This window comes from Sphaeramia orbicularis, chromosome 17 (genome assembly GCF_902148855.1).
Source record: "Sphaeramia orbicularis chromosome 17, fSphaOr1.1, whole genome shotgun sequence".
NCBI classification, from domain to species: Eukaryota; Metazoa; Chordata; class Actinopteri; order Kurtiformes; family Apogonidae; genus Sphaeramia; species Sphaeramia orbicularis.
In genome coordinates, this window is record NC_043973.1 from 29,813,749 (window position 1) to 29,835,008 (window position 21,260).

Below are 21,260 nucleotides of genomic sequence, written 5' to 3' on the forward strand. Positions count from 1 at the left end.
TTTGCAAGTACGGTCTTGTGAATTTGGTGATTACAGTCTTGGTAAGAATGGTTCCTGAGAATGGACTTCCTAAGAACGCAAGTCTCTGTGTAATTGAACGGCTGAGTGTCTCTGCTGTATTTCTGCCATCAGCTCCCTCAGGTATTTCCTTTAAATCACCACAATGTCACTCAATTTGACATTTGTACCAAGGTTATTATCGTTGATGAAAACTAACGAAATGACGAAAACTAGAATTGTAAAAACATTTTTGTTAACTGAAATAAAAACTAAAATTAAAAGAAAAAAACGATAACTAGCTGTAACTGTATTGTGTGTTTACAAAACTAAAATGGATAAAAATTCTGGATAAAATTTCCTTCGTTTTCATCTTTGTCAATGTTGGATTGATATAAAATCAATTTATTTCCCTCAAGTAATTTTAGCTAGTGGCACCATATGATATTTAACGGTCCGTCACTTCTTGTCACTTGTCGTTTAGTCGTCTTCTGGTCCCCACTCTACCTGGAAACATGGAGACTAAAGTTGGGAGAAAGCAGCAGAGTCCTGTCTGGGATTTATTTGAATACGACGACGAAGAAGAGAAAAGATATAAAGAAACTTAAACTAAGCATTTACAAAATAATGAAAACTAATAAAACTAGCAAACCTGCTCTAAAAACTAATTAAAACTGAATGAATTAGAGAAAAAAAAGTCAAAACTAAATAAAATTAAACTATAATGAAAAATCCAAAACTATTATAACCTTGATTTGTACAACTACTTACACATGTTTTCAAACTAGAACTAATTTTGCTGAATCCCATGTCTTGATAATAAAGATGTTTTTTCTCACTATTCTGTCTCTCGCGTGTGTTCCAACATTGTATCACATCATCTCATGATAGTCATCTACTCAATAAAACATTTATGAATCAAGTTATCACAGAAGCTGCTGTTGCATGTGAGAGTAGCACAAAGTGCATCTTGGGAATTATTTCTCAGCCAAGTCTACACGAGTCACCAAATAGTGCATCCTTGGTTTAAGCTGGCAGACAAAAACAACATCCATGCGTTCTTGGATTGTATGAACTTTGAAATGGAACAGTCCTTGGGCCAGACTGAAGATGTTTCACGAGATCGCGAGAACGTAAGAACAGACAAGAATGTGTATTGAGAAAGGGCCAGTATCTTCATATTGTTGTTGCTAAAGGTGGTTCTACAAGCACCTGAACTATGAGTGGACTTCTGTTTAGTTTTTTCATGCACTGCTTCTCCATTTTGACTTCACTTTTGTTAAATAATTTCATAGTGAAATCTATTCTATGTTCTTTTCCATTTGACATTAGACTTGGAATTTTAAAACCTGGTAAGGACAGAATTTTTCACCAAGTCTTGATGTGTAAAACCATGTATTTCCTGGAGATAAAACTTTCTTTTTCTCCTGACTGGTTGTGAGGTGTTAGTTTGCCATTGTCCTTATAGTACTGTCATTAGGAAAGGATCAATAGAATGTAAGGTCATGATCATTAGGGTATAATGTTCTTTCCTCTTTACCTAGATGAAAATGATCACTCATTATAGGTTCCAAATTGCAGATGAGTCAAACAGACCACGGTCTTTGCTCATTGAGCTGGCTTTTACTATGCTGCCTCCAGCTAATGGCTGAGTGCCCTGTCAACGCTTTATTTGTTTCAATACTTCTGTACTTACCTCCTTGTTCTCCAGAGAATGCCAGTGCAGGGACAGGAACACCTGATATTTCCAAATGGATGCTAACCACTAATGAACATCAGTACGTAACCACAGACAAGTGTCACACTTTCTGTTTCAACGCACTAATAAGGAGAGAAATGATCCAAGACAGGAAATATCAGTCCTAATGTACTCAAGTGCACAAGAATGACAGCTTCTCTTCACAACACCATCACACCATCCGATTTAGAAGACGAGAAAGCTCTTATAATGGGAAAAGGAAATATGTGACAGAGTAAAGATCATTGGCTTCAATGGGTACGGTTACATGATGTTTTTTAAATCCGATTTATTTTTCCAGATGAAATTAATTCGGAACTAAAGTATTTTCTCTTCTGTTTATATGGAAATGTTAAACTTGAATAAAGGTTTACATGAGGTGTTAATGGGGTAGATAAGTGAGCAAAAGGGTTTGCACTGCAGTGCTAACGTTGCCTTGTTCTCTCAGCCCTTCCTTTACCGTTTTAGCTTTGCATTAGTTTTTATTTCCCAAGATTTTATTAGTGCAATAACTCACATGGCCATGATTTGAACCTCAGTTTGTGATCATATTGACCCCAGCGGACTAAAGGAATGATTAGAGAGAATTGAATTTCACAAATCACTCATAAAATACTACAGATCACCTATAAAAGCCTGGCTACGTCTGACCATAGGAATGAAGTGATTATGCTAAGCTAGGCTAAGCTAAGCTAACGGAAGGGCTGTGAGAACAAGGCAATCGGTGCACTGCAGTGCAAACTGATTTGCCCACTTATCGAACTCATTAGTGCATGACGAATGAAATAATAAAAAAACAGGTGGTGAACTGTTCCTTCAGGGTTTTCCAGGCTGGTAGATCCCATCAGAATAGCCCACTGGAACAGTTTGGGAAGACTAGACTGCAGTGCATATTCTTCTGCCAGCGCAGAATGTGTGCGTCATCGCGACAGGACAAGGCAACGAGCATGTGCAGAATGGAAGGAATAAAGGGTTTACATGTCCCAGGAAGAATTTAGTTCGGAATAAAAAGGGGATTAAACCAGTGACTTTATTCGGATTTAAATTTAATCCGAACTATTCTTTTTCAACTGGAATAAGGTGTTTACATGGGCATCTGAAATAGGATCTAACCTTTAATCAGTTTAAACCAGGAATAAAAGTTGTCATGGAAATGCACGGAATATGAGATTAAAAGAGATTTAATTTTACTCACATCACCTCAACACCTGTACTACAACAACTTAGTGTATTATTTTGTATTAAGATGTCTTCCATGAAAAGAAAAAGGAAAAACAAATGGGCAGCCACAGAAGGTACTGTACTACTCTACAGTCAGAACTATAGAACTGTATGGACTGAAGGTTAAATATCTTTGAGTGGCCATGGAATACAGCCAGTGATTGAGTGAATCACACAGTTATCAAACATAGGCCTATAGCTCTACTGTATCCTGTTGTTTCTAATTTTAAATTATTTGGAATGCAATGGAATTCAGTGCCGTAACTGAGGACAACCTTATTAAAGCCAACTCTTTGCTTGGGTTCCAAAAGTGGTCACATTAATGAGGTTAAATTGTATTCAGTATCAGTATTTTTTAGTGTTTTATTTGATTCAGAGCATTTATACTGTTAATTTTGCTCCCCACCATTCTCCTGTACCCCCACCCCCCCCACCCCCCATTCTATTTTTTCTGGATTTGTCAGTGATATGACATCTCTGAAGATGAAAATCACCATAGCATTTCTCAACTATGGATGTTCCGGATAGGGTTCAGTGTCTTTTGCTGAGAAATGTCATAACAATATAAAAATGATTGTACCAACCTTTATCAACACAGAGCCCTTTTTAGAAATGTATGAAATTTAACTGTTTGGACTCATTTTGTTCCTGCATTTCTTGACCCCAGTGAACCTGCAGTAATTATTTCAAGAAATGTGAATCTATAACAGAATGAAACCATTAGTGAAGTGTGTGACACAAAAGCTGCTTGTGCATTAATGTACAAAAGTCAAAGACACATTTGACACATGTGGCATTTATAAAGAATATTCACATTCATTACAAACATACAGCGAAGAATGTATGTTAACATTCTGCTAGTGCTACTAATAATAGTAATATTGCCATTGTATCTATGTATATGGATAAGGTGGATTTTTGGTCCTGAGTGAAAGATGAAGAAACTAGAAAGTTCTTATGCCGTACTATTCAATTATTTGTAAAAGACACAACCAAACAATGCCCAAGGTGCAGAAAAATAGCATAAAAGATTAAATAAACAGAAATATTTCAAATAACACAGCAACAGGAAAAAAATGTAAGAGTTCCAACAAGGTGAAAAAAATTGTTTAAAGGACGCAGCAAGAAAAAAATAAGACGTATGAAGAAGACCGTCACATAAATGACAATAAAAGACAAGTAGGATGATAAAAACACACCTGTAGAACATAATTTTGTGCTTTTGTGCTTATCCTTTATTATTATCTAAACATAAAAGTAGTGTAATCTGAGTTCAATAAAATGACAAGACAAACATTTTGTGTTTAAATTATGATATAAAAGTATGAAAGGAAGAAAAACAGTATATCACATATATTGTGATAAATATGACACTTAATTTTCTTGCCTTAGTTGAACTTTCAAACCCTTTCATGCATGAATTCTGTGAATAACGATCCAGATTTATCAAAGATTGACAGAACATTTAATTTCACTTTATTTACAACTTGGAGTTATTTTCTTGTTTATGCACAAATTCACTATGTAATGAAGGAATAAAAAAGGCTGAAGCTTATATTAGGAAGTGTAATGGTTGTGTAGCATTTTGTTGGGTACGTTCATTAATAAAAAAAACAAAAAACAAAACAAAAATCAGGAAAACATATTTCAAAAGCAAGACAGGAAGCAACTCCGTGTGATGTTAACAGCTACAGTTAAATGTATGTGGAAACCTTTCAACAATGTAGTAAATATGAGATAATTCACTGTTTAAAGGAAAACTGACATGTATACAGAAATATGAAAGGCTAAATATAGTTGGTCTCAATGTAGGGGTTGAATTTGATGCATTATTATGTGATTCTGCATGATTACTGACACCAATATGTTAGTTTATTTATTTATTTATTTATTTATGATTATCTAATGAAGTCCAGAAATCAATCATTCCACACAGGAGAGGTTAATTTTATACATTTCATTCTTGGTTGTATCTTATGTTATATAATCAATATAACAGCGGGTCACAATGAAATGACTCCAAAGCTGTGTGACTGTCACATACTGCTTATGTGCAGTTGGTTTCAGGTGAATAAAGAAAGAATAAACAAGTGGTGGCAGGCACAACAAACCCCACCCCTCACACGTATTTCACCCTTTATAAGGAAATGGGAAGATTTTTATAAAATCACAAACATATTTTTTACTTTGACCTACCTTTCCCAAAATGTAATGACATGTATTTTGGGTCACTGGTTATCTATAAACCCAATTTGGTATGAATTCAACCAACAGTTTTGCTGCTACAGTCAAGTGAAATTTCACCCCTTATAAGTAAAGGGGAAAAAAAAATAATTAAAAAATTCACAAAAAATACTAACTTTGACCGACTGTTCCCAAAATGTAATGGCCTCTATTCTGGGTCACTGGCAATCTATAAACCCAATTTGGTATGAATTCAACTAATAGTTTTGCTGCTACAGTCATGTGAAATTTCGCCCATTATAAGGAAATGGCAAAAAAAAAAAAAAAAAAAAAAAAAAAAAAAAAGATTTTAAAAATTCACAAAAAATTTTAACTTCGACCTACTGTTCCCAAAATGTAATTGCATCTATTCTGGGTCACTGGCAATCTATAAACCCAATTTGGTATGAATTCAACTAATAGTTTTGCTGCTACAGACATTTGAAATTTCACCCATTATAAGTAAATGGAAAAAAAAAAAAAAAAATTCATAAAAAATTTTAACTTTGACCTATTGTTCCCAAAATGTAATGAGATCTATTCTGGGTAACTGGCAATCTATAAACCCAATGTGGTATAAATTCATGCAATAGTTTTGCTGCTGGAGTGTTAACAACCTGTAAGTAAATGGAAAAAAAAAAAAAAAAAGATTTAAAAATTCACAAAAATTTTTAACATTGACCTACTGTTCCCAAAATATAATGAGATCTATTCTGGGTCACTGGCAATCTATAAACCCAATTTAGTATGAATTCAAGTAATAGTTTTGCTGTTACAGACATTTGAAATTTCACTCATTATAAGTAAATGGAAAAAAAAAAAAAAAAAAAAAAAAATCATAAAAATTTTTAACTTTGACCTATTGTTCCCAAAATGTAATGAGATCTATTCTGGGTCACTGGCAGTCTATAAACCCAATTTAGTATGAATTCAACTAATAGTTTTGCTGTTACAGACATTTGAAATTTTGCTCATTATAAGTAAATGGAAAAAAAAAAAAAAAAAATCATAACATTTTTTTAACTTTGACCTACTGTTCCCAAAATGTAATGACATCTATTCTGGGTCACTGGCAATCTATAAACCCAATTTAGTATGAATTCAAGCAATAGTTATGCTGCTGGAGTGTTAACAACCAACCAACCTTCGGGGGGGGCGGGGTAACTTGAATAAAACAGAATGTTAATCTGAATTCAGGTTCACAAAACACTAGCATGTTCTTTGCAATTTTGCTTTCATTCTAATGTTTTACTTGCATGAGTCGACCTCTGTGAAAAAAAGCTATTGATACACATGATAGATGAGGGTCTGAGGGTGTCAGTAATAAAGGTGATGCTATTACTAAGGATAAACAGACATATCTGCTAAAGCACTTTATCATCATAAACTCACCCGAACACCGTACATGAGGGTTACATTGATTTTATGACATACCTGCAGTATTGACAGAGGTTGAATCAAACCCTAACCTTTATGCTCTTCTTCAGGGTACGTTTACAGGAACTGCACTGTCGACGGCTGGTCAGAAATGTACCCGCCGTATGAAGAGGCCTGTGTTTTCAGTGACGACAGTGAGCCTGAATCTGAGGTACACACTTTGTATCAGGTTGTAATCATACCACTCACTTACCTTTCTTCCTCCCATGCTGTTTCCTAATCAGTTCAGACCTTTTTGGGGATTCTTTTTCTCTATGAATAAACATCGACATTTATATAAGAATGTGTCCTTTTCTTCAGATCTGTTCACTTCAGTGCTACAGTGTGAAGCGTTTCAGTCAGTTTTAATACACGGAGCGTTCAAATACTCACCATGACAATCGTATAAAAATTCCTGACGTTTTGTGATATTTTGTGCGGCATTTTACTATTCAGGTGATTTAATATCAGCGTCTCTGATGGCATCACAGTGTACTCACTGTCTTTTAACGTCTCCTTTCTTTTTTTTCTGTAGACAAGTTACCTCTCCACCTTCAGACAGGTTTACACTGTGGGCTATGCTACCTCTCTCATCTCTCTAATGACGGCTATTGTGGTGTTCACAGCTTTTAGGTAAGACCAGAGACACATGCACACATACCTGGAGAAAAAACAAACAAAAAAAAACTAGAGCTGGGCAAGTTAACACGTTATTTCCACGTTAACACATTCATTAAATAACGCCAACAATTTTTTTTTTAATCTCACGTTAATGCCGTTTTATTCTAACTCCTATTCTTCTGCCACTGCTTGTGTGCATGTCGCGATTAGCTCAGCAGATAGACAACAGGTTTACCAAGAAAAGCCGGACGCCCAAAACGTCTGTCCAAGTCTTTTACTGTAGACTCACTGTAAAACTGTAACATACATACAAAATATGTCTCAGTTCTGTTCATTGCCTTAGTACATTTACATGGCATTATACATTTAAATGAATGGGAAAAAGATTGCTAGCTCGATGCTAACTTCAATGGGAAAATCCATACACACGCTAATGATTAGCATTTACAGATTAATTTAAGATTTACAACGTCTTTTTATCCAGCAGCAAAGGTTCACATCAGAGATATTTATACTATTCATTCTTACAACATCTGAACATAAAATACTCTTAGGCAAACGTTTTTGGGGCCATACAAACAGAGTGAAAGAAACGTGTCTGTTAGTTCCTTCTTATGTCTGAACTGGCTACGGGAACACCGCAAGGACAAAACATACGTTAGTGCAACTTATTCCAACCACCTTTGCTTGCTTTTAACAACTGAACATCACATATTATTGGGCTTATTATTATTAGTACTTATTAGTGGGCTTAAGACTCCTGTCAATCACTCACAACCGGAAATAAACTGGTGTGGACAAAGTAGCGTTCTTTCGCATGGACATTTTCATTTTAAATGTCTTCAGATGGTGGGGTTGAGAAGGACACAGTTGTTTGGAAGCACTGCAATGTGGAATTATTTTTATCACCGGAGTACTTCCAGTCTGAAATATCACTGAAAGGCAATACATGCTGTTGATGCCGGCAACACCCCCCCATATAACTATGCGATTAATCGTGATTAATCGCAGAAATCCACATGATTAATTACGATTAAAAATTTTAATCACTGCCCAGCACTAAAAAAACCTACAATGCTCATGCAACAATTAATGCAGCGGTTCCCAACCTTTTTTGGCTCGTGACACCATTTTAGCGTCACAAATTTGTGGCGACCCCAAACATTTAAAACTGAGACATTTTTCTCTTGGATATATCTTAGTGGGGCTAGGCAGATGAAGACATCTTTCCATTCTCTGTTTGGTCCAGTTTCGACTGTGTCCAGGCAGGTTGAACCATAGTAACGCATGTGGTCACATGATCGAGTCAATCAAAATATGCCCTCTCAGATGTTATATCCTGCATTTTATTTGAACTTGATTTTTACTTGGAAAAATGTGTGGTGTTTTAATTATAATGAAATATATATTGAATCATTTAAAAATATTTTTATTAGTAATTTATTTCCTTTTTTCATCAATTACTAGAAATTTTAGGCGACCCCATATGAATTCCAGGCAACCCCATGTGGGATCCCAACCCCAAGGTTGAAAAACACTGATTTAACCCTTTCATGCATGAATTATGAGAGCCTTAATTAGCCTCATGAGAGCCTTAATTTTTTTTTCCTAAGTGTTTTTATTCCTCTAGGCATTAAAAAAACAATGCGATTGACTTTTTTTTTTTTACCTATTTTTCATGGGGTTGCAAAAAATTCCTTTCAGCAGGACACTATGTATTTAATTTTCGAAATGAAGAAACTTATTTATTGATCTACTGTGTGAAAACTATGAAATAAAAACACTTTTAATGTAGCTAATCTGATATTTTCTCACATTTTAACATACTCTAATACTGGTCGTTACTCACTCCATGGAGATAATATGTTTTTTGTTTAACCCATAAAAGCCCAGTGCTACTTTTGTCATCATTTTGTTTAAAAAAAAACAACAAAACTGTTAATTACAGTCTAATAACAACAACAAGCAACTGATTTACACTCAAACATGTTAGTGCACATCAAGTTTATGAAGAACAGCAAAGTTACAGTAATTATATGAACTGCAATGTTTGGGATGATGCATGAGCGTCCACTGTGTTGGCAGTTTTGGAATTAAAATAACAAAATCCAAGCTGTAAAACAGTTGTCCACTGTAGTGGCCACTGTGCATGAAAGGGTTAATGAGTATCTCAGTTATGGTATAAATATCATAAAGCATAAATACTGATATAATCATGTGAGACACTAAGGCTTCTAGGGGTCACTATGTACCTAGAAGTGCCATTTCTAGTCCACAAAAATAACCTCTGTCATTGTATCATGCAATAGTAAAATGTCTGAAGTCATAACATGAGTTTGTTTGAGCATCGCCTGTGTTTTAGTCATGAGGTTTTACAATTAGAAACAGTCTTGACAGACAGGCTATGATGATGTTTTCGTCTCTTATAAATGACTTCACGTAGCTTTCACATCACATGTTAACAAGTATCGTTGCCTAGAACTGAACAGTATTTAAAGCTGCAGAAGCCGAAAGGGAAGCAGAGAGAAAAAATATGTGAGAATTTGGAAATATACACCATCCCTCTGCAGCTTCTTCCTCAAAAGATTAAATATAAAAACAGATGAACCTGACATTGTTTCATGCTGTTTATAGAAAAGAGATGGTGCTTTAGGGAATCAAGCTGTAAAACAATGAGGAGACAGCGTTAAAGTGTCAAACATGTAGGTAGTAAAAATGCACCCACAACACACAAAACCTAGACCCTATAAAAGATGTCAACTGTGCTCAAAATAACAGTAACGAAACAAGGTGTTAACTGAACCAACAGAGGGAACACACAAGGTAACAATAACTAAAAGTAAATCCTCCATTACATCACAGCCGGTAGTGCAGTCTTTTAAAATGGAAACTGCATTTTATAAACCTCTTCTCAGTTCCTTGGTTTTCACTCCTCGACACACATCTGGATCACACAAACCACAGCAGGAGCAGTACTTTAAAAATGAGCGTTCTTCAATCTAAAGTTGTCTTAGTTTTTTTTAAAATGATCAAATGCATCAGGGGTGTCAAACTCATTTTAGTTCTGGGGCCACATTCAGCCAAATTTGATCTGAAGTGGGCCATTGAAATAATAACATAATAATATATAAATAATGTCAACTCCAAATTTCCTCTATGTTTTAGAGCAAAAAAAGTAAAATTATGTGATGAAAATGTTTACATCTACCAATTATCCTTTAAAACACTATGAATAACATAAACAAATAAAACTTTCATAAGAAAACTAAGTGCAATTTTAACAATATTCTGTCTCACTTTATCATTTACACATGTAAATTACAACTTACAGATCATAGTGGATCAACAAATACACAAAACATTTAATAACAGGCAGAATATTGTTAAAATTACACTTCAGACATTTCAAAATGTTCATATTTGTTGAGGTTGTTTGTGTTTTTGTGAAAATTTAGTTAGTTTTAGTGTAAATACAGTAAAATAACATGAAAATGTTTACATTTACAAAGGGAAAAATTTGGAGTTGTGAGTATTTATAGGTTATTATGATAGTATTTTACTGATCCGACCCACTGCAGATTTAAGTGGTCTGTTTGTGGTCCCTGAATTAAAATGATTTATATCTTCAGTGTAATTTTTGCATTTCACAAATTCATCCCAGGGGCCAGACTGGACCCTTTGTTGGGCTGGATTTGGCCCCCGGGCCACATGTTTGACAGCTGTGAAATACATGATCAAACGTATGTGTGTGAAAAATATTGTATAATATTTCTACGTCGCCTACTCACAGTATACTGTTATGCCACTTTGTGAATTGAATTAAATATTAATCATAAGTTCACATTTTCTGTGTGGAGTTTGCATGTTCTCCCTGTGTCTGCATGGGTTCTCTCTGGGTACTCCGGCTTCCTCCCACCATCCAAACACATGCACTGTTAGGTTAATCAGTTAATATAAATTGCCCATAGATGTGAATGTGAGAGTGATTGTTTGTTTCTATTTGTCAGCCCTGTGATGAACTGGTGACATGTCCAGGGTGTACGCCGCCTTTGCCTATAACTAGCTGGGATAGGCTCCAGCGACCCCCGTGACCCTAATGAGGATAAAGAGGGTCCCGAAAATGAATGAAGGAATGAATGAATGAATAAGTTGTTATTTGTTGCCCAGTGATGCTAAAACTAACTAGAAGCACTCGGAGAGCGCAGACCTCCGCCAAGGCTGATCAGTGCCCCCCCCCCCCCCCCCCCCCCGTGGGCCCCCCCCACCCCCGATCACCACCAAAATTTAATCATTTCTTCCTCATCCCATTTCCAACAAACCCTGAAAATTTCATCCAAATCTGTCCATAAGTTTTGAGTTATGTTGCACACTAACGGACAGACAAACAAACAGACAGACAGACAAACAAACAAACCCTGGCAAAAACATAACCTCCTTGGCGGAGGTAACAATCACTGCTGCTTTAAGTGCAATAAATCCATTTACATAGGATGAAATTTTACACACTGGAGGTTATGGGTTATAGGTGTAAATTTTCCCATTTTTAATCTGGATTCATGTTGACCATGTCTAACAACAGTGAGTATAACACAGCACAACTTTGGGAAAATTCAAAATGTGCAACTGCAGTTTTTTATTAGAATATAGTAATGAAGTCTAGTAGAGAGAGAGAGAATTTCACTCAGTACACACTGGCTGTACAATATGTACTAGACCAGGGGTCTCAAATATGCGGCCCGCCAAAGGTTCTAATCCGGCCGTGGGAGGAATTTGCAAAGTCCAAAAATTCCACTGTCAAGGCTGTCGAACTCATTTTAGTTCAGGTTCCACATACAGATCAATTTGATCTACAGTAAAATAATAGCAGAATAACCTACAAGAAATAATGACTGCATATTTTCTTCTCGGTTTGATGTGGAAAAAAAATATTACACTATGCCTATAAATAATGACAACTTCAAATTGTTGTCTTTGTTTTAGTGTAAAAAATAACATTAAATGATGAAAATATTTACCTTTACAAACTATCCTGTAACAATAAAATGTGAGTAACCTCAACAAATATGAACAACCTGAAATGTCTAAAGAAAATTAAGCACAATTTTAACAATTTTCCACCTGTCCCTCAGTGTCTTTGTAGATCCAATCCATAATGCACATGTAGAAATGAGATGTTGAGGCATAATATTGTTAAAATTGCACTTATTTTTCTTAAGAAATTTCAGTTTTTTCAGGTTATTCACATCTTTTTTGTTTGGATAGTTTATAAAAGTAAGTATTTTCATAATTTAATGGGGGGGGGGGTTGCACTAAAACAAAGACAAAAGTTTGGAGTTGTCATTATTTATAGATTATTATGTTATTATTTTACTGGTCCGGCCCACTGGAGATCAAATCAGGCTGAATGTGGGCTCTGAAAGAAAATGAGTTTGAGAGCCCTGTACAAGACAAATATTATCAATATAATAATAATAATAAGAGTAAAGAAAATATACATGAATAAGTGTGCAAAATATTATTGTGTGTACTTATAATTCTATGATTATAAAGAGGAATTATACAGTCTGTATAGTCTAAATGACAGTAAATATAATTCCATCGACTATTTCCTTTTAAAAACATTTCCAAATTAATTACACAGAGATTCCTTAAGACTGTTCAGACATGTTGCTGTTATACATTTTTCCAGTATTGACGTCCATTGTAATAGACATTAAAAATCTTCACACCATCCTCTTTAATAAGTGTCTACTTCACATCCACTGAGAAGGCTCCTTCATTCGTGGCACGCCCTTTTCTATTAAAGAAAGGTTTTTTTTTTTTTCCTCCGGCAAATAAGCTAAAAAAAAACTGACCAAACACTACCTGACCTGCATTAAACAGCAAAGAGACAAATCAGTGCGTTCTTTTCAGGGATTTTTCATTCTTCTCCGGAGTGGAGAAGAGTTGGTTATGACAGAATATCTGGTCTTTATAGAATAGACATTAAACAGACATGTGAGTGTAGATTCATGGCGTCCTGTGGTCACTTATAATGTTAATGCTGCTGTTTTATATAAATGCATGTTTTATTGTCTTCGTCCTTTTGTAGAAAATTCCGCTGCACCAGAAACTACATCCACATCAACCTGTTCTCCTCGTTCGTCCTGAGAGCCAGCGCCGTTTTCATTAAAGACACTGTTCTGTTTGCTGATGAGACCTTGGACCACTGCTCCATGTCCACGGTGAGCGCTTCGTAATTAGATGGTAATGTTTCTGTCCTTAAGTGAATCCTGCATCTGCTCCATTATTGAATTAACAATGGAAATTAGACAGGAAAGAGGAGTGAAAGAGGGGAAGACATGTGACAAACAGATGAATAGCACCCATTATTTATGGCAAAACCCATTCATCAGTCTGCAATAAAAATGACAACCTCAGTACAAACTACATATAGTTTACATACATACCTCATGGTGGAAAAATACAGTAGGTGGAGTTTTCTCAGATGTGTTTTTTTTTTATTAAGTGAGGCTTCAAAATAAAAACAGTTCAGAAAGATCTTAAAGTGTAATTCCACTGATGGCCACTAGATGCTGCCTCTAATTGACATCCATTGCCTAAAGCACAGGTGTCAAACATGCGGCTCGGGGGCCAAATCCGGCCCCCCAAAGGGTCCAATCCGGCCCGTGGGATGAATTTGTGAAATGCAAAAATTACACTGAATATATTAACAAGCAATGGTGTCAAAATCATTTTAATTCAGATTCCACATACAGACACAATTAGATTTCAAGTGGGTCAGAACCTGTAAAATATTATTCTTATAACCTATAAATTGTGACAACCCTAAATTCTCTCTTTGTTTTTTAGGTGTAAAAAAAGTTAAATTACGTGAAAATGTTTACATTGCCAAACTATACTTTTCAAAAATTGTGAATAACCGGAACAAAAATGAACAAACAGAAATGTCTTTAGAAAAGTAAATGCAATTTTGTCAATATTCTGCCTGTTACTAAATGTTTTGTCTGATTGTAATGAACATGTGTAAATGATAAACTGATAAACCGAGGTATAATATTGTTAAAATTGCGCTTGTTTTTCTTAAGACAATTCAAGTTGTTCCTTTTATTCAGATTTTTAAGGAAACTTTGTAGATGTAAACCTGATCATAATATAATTGTACTTTTTTCACTGTTACTATTTTACTTGTTTGACCCACTTGAGATCAAATTGGGCTGAATGCGGCCCCTGAACTAAAATGAGTTTGACGCCCCTGGCCTAAAGAGACAAAGTCACTAATTTTATTTATTTATTTTCTTAGGGGCCATTCTGGTCACTTTTTTTTCTTCATCTAGGCCTTATAAAACATCTACTCATATTCTTTTGTAGATCATCATAAATTTGGATTTTTAGCCTAATAGAGGATTTTGATGTCAGGATTTCAATGACACACATTTCCTTTTAACCCAATAGTTGGGACCTCAGTACTTTTCAATGAATAATTTATTTCTGTTCATTATTTATTATCATTTTATTTTATTTTTTATGACAGACAACTCTGCTGTAGTCATACCTCATGAGATATAGTGACTCACATGTTTAATGTAGTTTGTGTTTTTATCATGTTGCTAAGCTAACATTCAGCATTAACCATCAATAGCTGTTTTTCCATTGATCCTCAAATTGTGGGAATATAACTTGCGCATAAAAATTTGCCTAATGGAAAAACAACAATTTTGCCAAAACTCTCAATTTTCGATGAAAAGCTTTTGCTCAGGCAAGAGGTGGTTTTTCAGGCGTAGCGAAATTGGTATATTGCGCTAAACTGCAATGGAAAGACCTTTGTCCACAACTTGAATAATGTGAACAAAAAAAAACTAATGTTGACAGATGTTACAACCTGCAAAGAAGAACAGTTTTAAAAGACACATGGTGCGGTATGTGTGGACACACCAGGAAACTGAATCATTTTTAGCTTACCAGCCGATAGGCTGTAAGCTAGTGTCGTCATGCAGCCTCCGTCATCGTTGTCGTCTGTTGTCCGTTACAAAAATTTCAAACGTCTTCTTCTCCAAAACTACATTTCCGATCGACTTCAAACTTGGTATACAGCTTCTTTATGATGATGTCAACAAAACTTAGGGATATTATTTGGATCCGGATCTCATTATGGATTTGGTGCGACTTTGAAAAATTTCCCCATTATAACAGATAGGAAGTGCCGGTAAGCTACAGGGCCATTGGTCCTATTTTCTAATTTAGTACGGGATAGAGGGGTAATATATAGTAGTAATAATGAATATATCTGTAAATCAACATGATATTTATGTTTGTCGCTATGGTTATGGAATGACTTCTTGTGTCATCTTGTGATATTAAATAAACAAATCATTGCATTTGTGATTTAACCTCCTAAGACTCAGGAAATGTCAGCAAAGTACAAGCTTTTTTGTTTTTTATTAAATATGTTCCTATATTGGAAACATCATGATGCAACAGTTTTTTCAGATGCAGTTTTTAAAATTTTTATAGAATGTCCTTTGTGGTGGACGGTTTTCTTTTCTTTTTTTTTTGTATACAGTTGTGAAACTCTTGTCCACAAATGTGGACAGTGGGTCTTAGGAGGATAAAGATGGACACAACAAAGCTGTTTCCTCCTCTGAGGCACCAATAAAGGGGGGGTAAACATGACCAATTCATGGGGCCCAGTATTTGTGGGGGGCCCATAGAGCAGTGGAGGGGGCCCAGTGGATACAGGTTAGAAGTTGTGGGCATAGCTGGGTCTTAGGAAGTTCATGGAAAAATCAACATTACGCACTTCTGTTTTTTCAACATGTAGTAAATATCAGTAAACTTTTGCGCACATGTCCAATGAAAAAGCGACTATTATTTACTCTTCTCCAGCTCAGACATTTTGTCCCAAACTCAACTCAAACCAGGGGTTCGTTTCTGGGTTAAACACTGTATGCACCCATTAGGGCACCCTTCATTGCAAGTAGTGAGTTAATGATGGGTCAGGTCACGGTCAGGGAACGTGGCAGCTTAGCGAAGGCAAAATCCGTCTCTTGGCTTTCGCTAAACCATCATTAGCTCACTATTTACAACTATATGTGGGTGAATGAATGCAAATGCCTCCACTCCCGCTGTTTCCATTTCAAGAATATAAAACCACTACATTCCTGTAACAGTCAGTAATCATCAGTCATCCAGGTGAAAGCACTGAAAATGTTCAACTTAAGTATGACACATTTGTGGAACAATTTGTCAATATTCTTCTCTATTTATTTCTCGATGACATTTAGACCTACATATATTACCCAATTTTATTTGCCATAAATTTGCATACTTGTACAAGACCCACATGGGCCGATGTGAGAAATGGAATTATTTTCATTCTTCAGTTTTCTACTCCCCTCCCCCTTACACACTTCTCTCTCCCCAAATTAATGCATCTGTCAGCATTATGGTTAGAATGAAGAATTATTATAGGCTATTTATATACATGCATCATGCGTCTGGCTGGACGTCTAAGGATGACCTGAGTTATTCCACACTGGTGACTTTATTAATAGAACACTAAACGGTTACTGGTGGCTGTAACCACGCCGACAAACAGACAACACAGGACAAACAGATTGTATAGAAAAACTGAACTCTGCTCTGTTCCCTCATCCACTCACTCATACCTCATTACATGTGCGCGCACACACACACACACACACACACACACACACACACACACACACACACCAAGGTTATAATAGTTTTGGATTTTTCGTTATAGTTTAGTTTTATTTAGTTTTGACTTTTTTTTCTGTAATTCAGTTAGTTTTAATTAGTTTTTAGAGCAGGTTTGCTAGTTTTTATTAGTTTTCATTATTTTCTAAATGCTTAGTTTTAGTTTAGTTTTAGTTTTTTTAATATCTTTTCTCTTCTTCTCCGTCACATTCAAATAAATCCCAGACAGGACTCTGCTGCTTTCTCCCAACTTTAGTCTCCATGTTTACAAATTTTAGTTAGTTTTGTAAACACACAATACAGTTTCAGTTAGTTATTGTTTTTTTCTTTTAATTATAGTTTTTATTTATTTCAGTTAATGAAAATGTTTTTACAATTCTAGTTTTCATCATTTCGTTAGTTTTTGTTAACGATAATAACCTTGACACACACACACACACACACACACACACACACACACACACACACACACACATGGTTCACTGGCTCTGCCCCCAAAACCACTCTCATTCATTCATTCATTCATTCATTCATTCATCTCTCAAAGCCACACCCACTCTGTTCTCTGCTGTACTATGTCCTGAAGTAATATATGGTTATCCATAAATCAAAACAGAGAACAAAATTCAGTGAGCGGCTCAAACCTCACACAGTAAATTTTTTTTTGTCAGCGCAAAAATGTCCAGGAGAAAAATCTGACATCATCAAACATGTGATCAAACTTCTATTAAAAAATTTCTTTTTCAAATGTAAATAATATTTCAAAGCAAATACATGAAATGAAGCTACAAAAATGTATCCTCATTCTAACGTAGACCTACAAGGTCCACGTTAAAATCAGCCATATAACACGATACTTAGCTAGCGCAGACTTTTAACAACTAGCACAGAAACTGGATAATGCATCTCGCGTTGCATTGGGGTTAACAAACTAGTAAGTGAGCCCAGAAATGGGATAGTGCAAAATGCATTAAATGCGTTGCGTTGGGCTTAATGATTTAATGAGTGAGCGCAGAAACGAGCCCCTGGCCCCAAAAACATACCACCGGTTTAAAGTCCAAATCCAAAAACCAACAGATGACATCACAGAAGCTCCAGCCTCTTCTTATGTACAGTCTTCTACAGTTTACTCTTGTGATTAGTGAACTCAACAGCTGTATATGATGTGTTTTTTTTAGTTTGAAATTAATTTATACTTATACCTGTAGCAAAAGGTACTGGATTCTGGTTTATCACAACTTACTTTATTTTGTTTATTTTATGTTGGCAGTGCTACTTCATTTTTTGTATCTTTAGAGTCGACATATACAGCCCAACTAGAGAAACAAGAAAGTCCCACATGACATTTAGATTATATTATGGAATACATCATTTGCTGTGACATCCTTTATGATGCATGATGCTCATACCAGGGGTGTCAAACATGCAGCCCGGGGGCCAAAACCGGCCAACCAAAGGGTCCAATCTGGCCCGCTGGATGAATTATAGTGAAATGCAAAAATTCCACTGAAGAAATTAACAATCAAGGATGTTGAAATAAAGGTCAGTTTAATCTAAAGTGGGTCAGACCAGTAAAATACAATCATAATAAACTATACATAACGAAAACCACAAATTTTTCTTTGTTTTTGTGTAGAAAAATGTAAAATTACACAAAAATGTTTACATTTACAGACTAGTCTTTAACAAAAAATGGGAAACAACCTGAAATGTCTTAAGACAATTCAATGTAATTGTACTAATATTCTGGCTGTTATTAAATGTTTTGTGTGTTTGTAGATCCACTGTAAGTTGTAATGAACATATGAAAATGAGAAGCTGAGGCCAAATAATGGCATAAATTGTCAAAATTGCACTTTTTTTTCATAATAAATTACATTTTGTTCATGGTTGTTTGTGTTTTTTAATATTTTTTTAAAGGTTAGTTTGTAAATGTAAACATTTTGATAATATAATTTCACTCTAAAACACAGAAGTTAGACATACAAATTTTGGAATTGATATTATTTATATGTTATTGTTATTATTTTAATTTTCCAGCCCAAATCAGCTCATATTGGGCTGTATGTGGCCCCTGAACTAACATGAGTTGTACACCCCTGGTTTATACAGTGTTCCAATAAATGTCACAACCTGTATTTCTGTTCATAGTTGTAGGTTTTTTTTTTTTTGTTTTTTTTTTTGTGTAAAGTCTTCTCCATCACATCCCAAAGACTCTCATTGGTGTCTGGGTCTGGACTCTGGTTTCCAATCTATGTGTGAAAGTGAAGTCTCACACTCATGGAACATTCTTTAATAATCTGAGCCTATTGTCATCTTGGAATATGTCTGCAACAAAAGATCAGTCATTCAGTATATTCAGATTCAGCTCATTTTTGGACACATAATGTGGCTGAACTTAGACCTGACCAACTGATTCAACCCCAGATCATAATGCTGCACCCACAGGCACTAGGCATGATGGGTAATCACTTCATCCACCTCTCTCCTCACCCTGATGCGTCCATCACTCTGGAATGTTCTGGACTCATCACACCACATTAGATTCTTCTATTAAAACACTGTCCAATCTTTATTCTGTCTATCAAACTGATGGTTGTTAAAGAAATGAGATGTCACTGACTGCATCAGTTAGGGGTATTATTATAATCACATAACCCAAAGGAAGGATCTTACCTCATTGATGGGGTAAATCCACACTTTTTTGTCTGTGTAGTGTGCAAACGGAATGACATATGGCACAGATTTCAAACATACGGCCCGTGGGCTAGAACCGGCGAACCAAAGGGTTCAGTTCGGCCCGTGGGATGAATTTGTGAAAAGCAAAAATTTGACTGAAGATATTAACTAGCGATGTGGACTCGAGTCACATGACTTGGACTCAAGTCAGACTCGAGTCATTCATTTGATGACTTTAGACTCAACTTGACAAAATGTAAAACGACTTGCAACTCGACTTGGACTTAAACACCAGTGATTTCTGACTTCACTCGGACTTCAGCCTTAGGACTTGAAAAGACTCGATACATTCATTGCACATTCTATATTCTTCATTATTTTTACCGTATCTATTCTATTGTGCGGAGGTCTGGGGAAACATCTATAAAAGCACTCTACAGCCCATATGCAAACTACAGAAAAGAGCAATAAGAATAATAAACAAAGCAGGATACAGCGAACACACAAACCCACTATTTATAAAATCACACACATTGAAGTTCATGGATTTGGTTCAATTTAAAACTGCACAGATAATGTACAAAGCAAGAAATAATCTACAGCCAAAAAATATCCAGGGAATGTTCACTGAAAGAGAAGGAGGATATGGTCTAAGGGGAGAGCTAAATTTTAAAAAACATAAAGTAAGAACAACGATGAAAATGTATGAGCATAACAAGCTGTGGAGTGACTGTGTGGAACAATCTAGAACAGGAGATAAAGGAAAGTACAAACAAATATATATTTAAAAAGAGGAAAAGAATTGTTTCTAAATAGGTATATGGAACATGAAGGATAAAAATAGTATAGAGAGTGTAAGAGAGTGTAATTCGAATTTCAGAGATTTTCGTGTGTGTGAGTGGATTAAAGTGAGGACAAATGTGAAGTCTAGATGGACTGGGATTGTGGGTGTGAAGTTATGGAATGGACCTTATGATGCATTTAAGTTATTCACTCCTTTGGCGAAGTTAAAAAAAAAAAAAAAAAAAGAGTACTTTAAATTATTCAGAAATATTGAATTGAGATGGTAGATGTGTTTTTGTTATTGATTTTTAATTTTTTAAAATTTATTATTATTATGGTGTGAATGCTCGATGCTGTACACATTTAAGTTGATGTAAGCAGTGCATTAGTTGAAAAGGATAGGCAAAAAAATAAGCTTTTGTTTCTAGCCTATTCCTTTTTTTGGTTTTTATGTTTATTACGATTGATGTACTGAGTATAATGATTGATGTAAAACCAAAAATAAATAAATTCATTCATTCATTCATACTTTACCTAAAACTTTAAGATTAAAAAGTGTGTCATTAAAAAAGTGTACTAATCAAGTCATTTCATACCTCCCTCACTGAGCGACTCAGTCCACCTCTCTCTCGCTGCCTTGACATACTTGTGTGACCTGTCAGCAGAAGGGGTGGGAAGTGAAAACTGGTTCCAACTTAAAACCAGTTCCAACTGATCAGTTTCATTGGAATTGTACACCCAAAGCGTTATCAATTCTTCTAAATGATTCTCTCATTTCCCAGCGTGATGTTTTCTGGTTTTCCCTACGTCGCATCGTGGTTTGCACAGTCTGAGCCCATGGACCAGGTCTGAGTGCATCCGA

At 35.4% G+C, this 21,260-nt stretch overlaps 1 protein-coding gene across 1 annotated transcript in view; it reads left to right on the forward strand.

Annotated features, from left to right (window-relative positions):
• Nucleotides 1–21,260, forward strand: part of ghrhra (growth hormone releasing hormone receptor a) — a 103,753-nt gene that overhangs the window by 42,698 nt on the left and 39,795 nt on the right. The window contains exons 4-6 of the mRNA XM_030159384.1: nt 6,667–6,767; nt 7,131–7,228; nt 13,308–13,440. Coding sequence (XP_030015244.1) covers nt 6,667–6,767; nt 7,131–7,228; nt 13,308–13,440 — 332 coding nt within the window. The remainder of the gene's footprint in view (nt 1–6,666; nt 6,768–7,130; nt 7,229–13,307; nt 13,441–21,260) is intronic.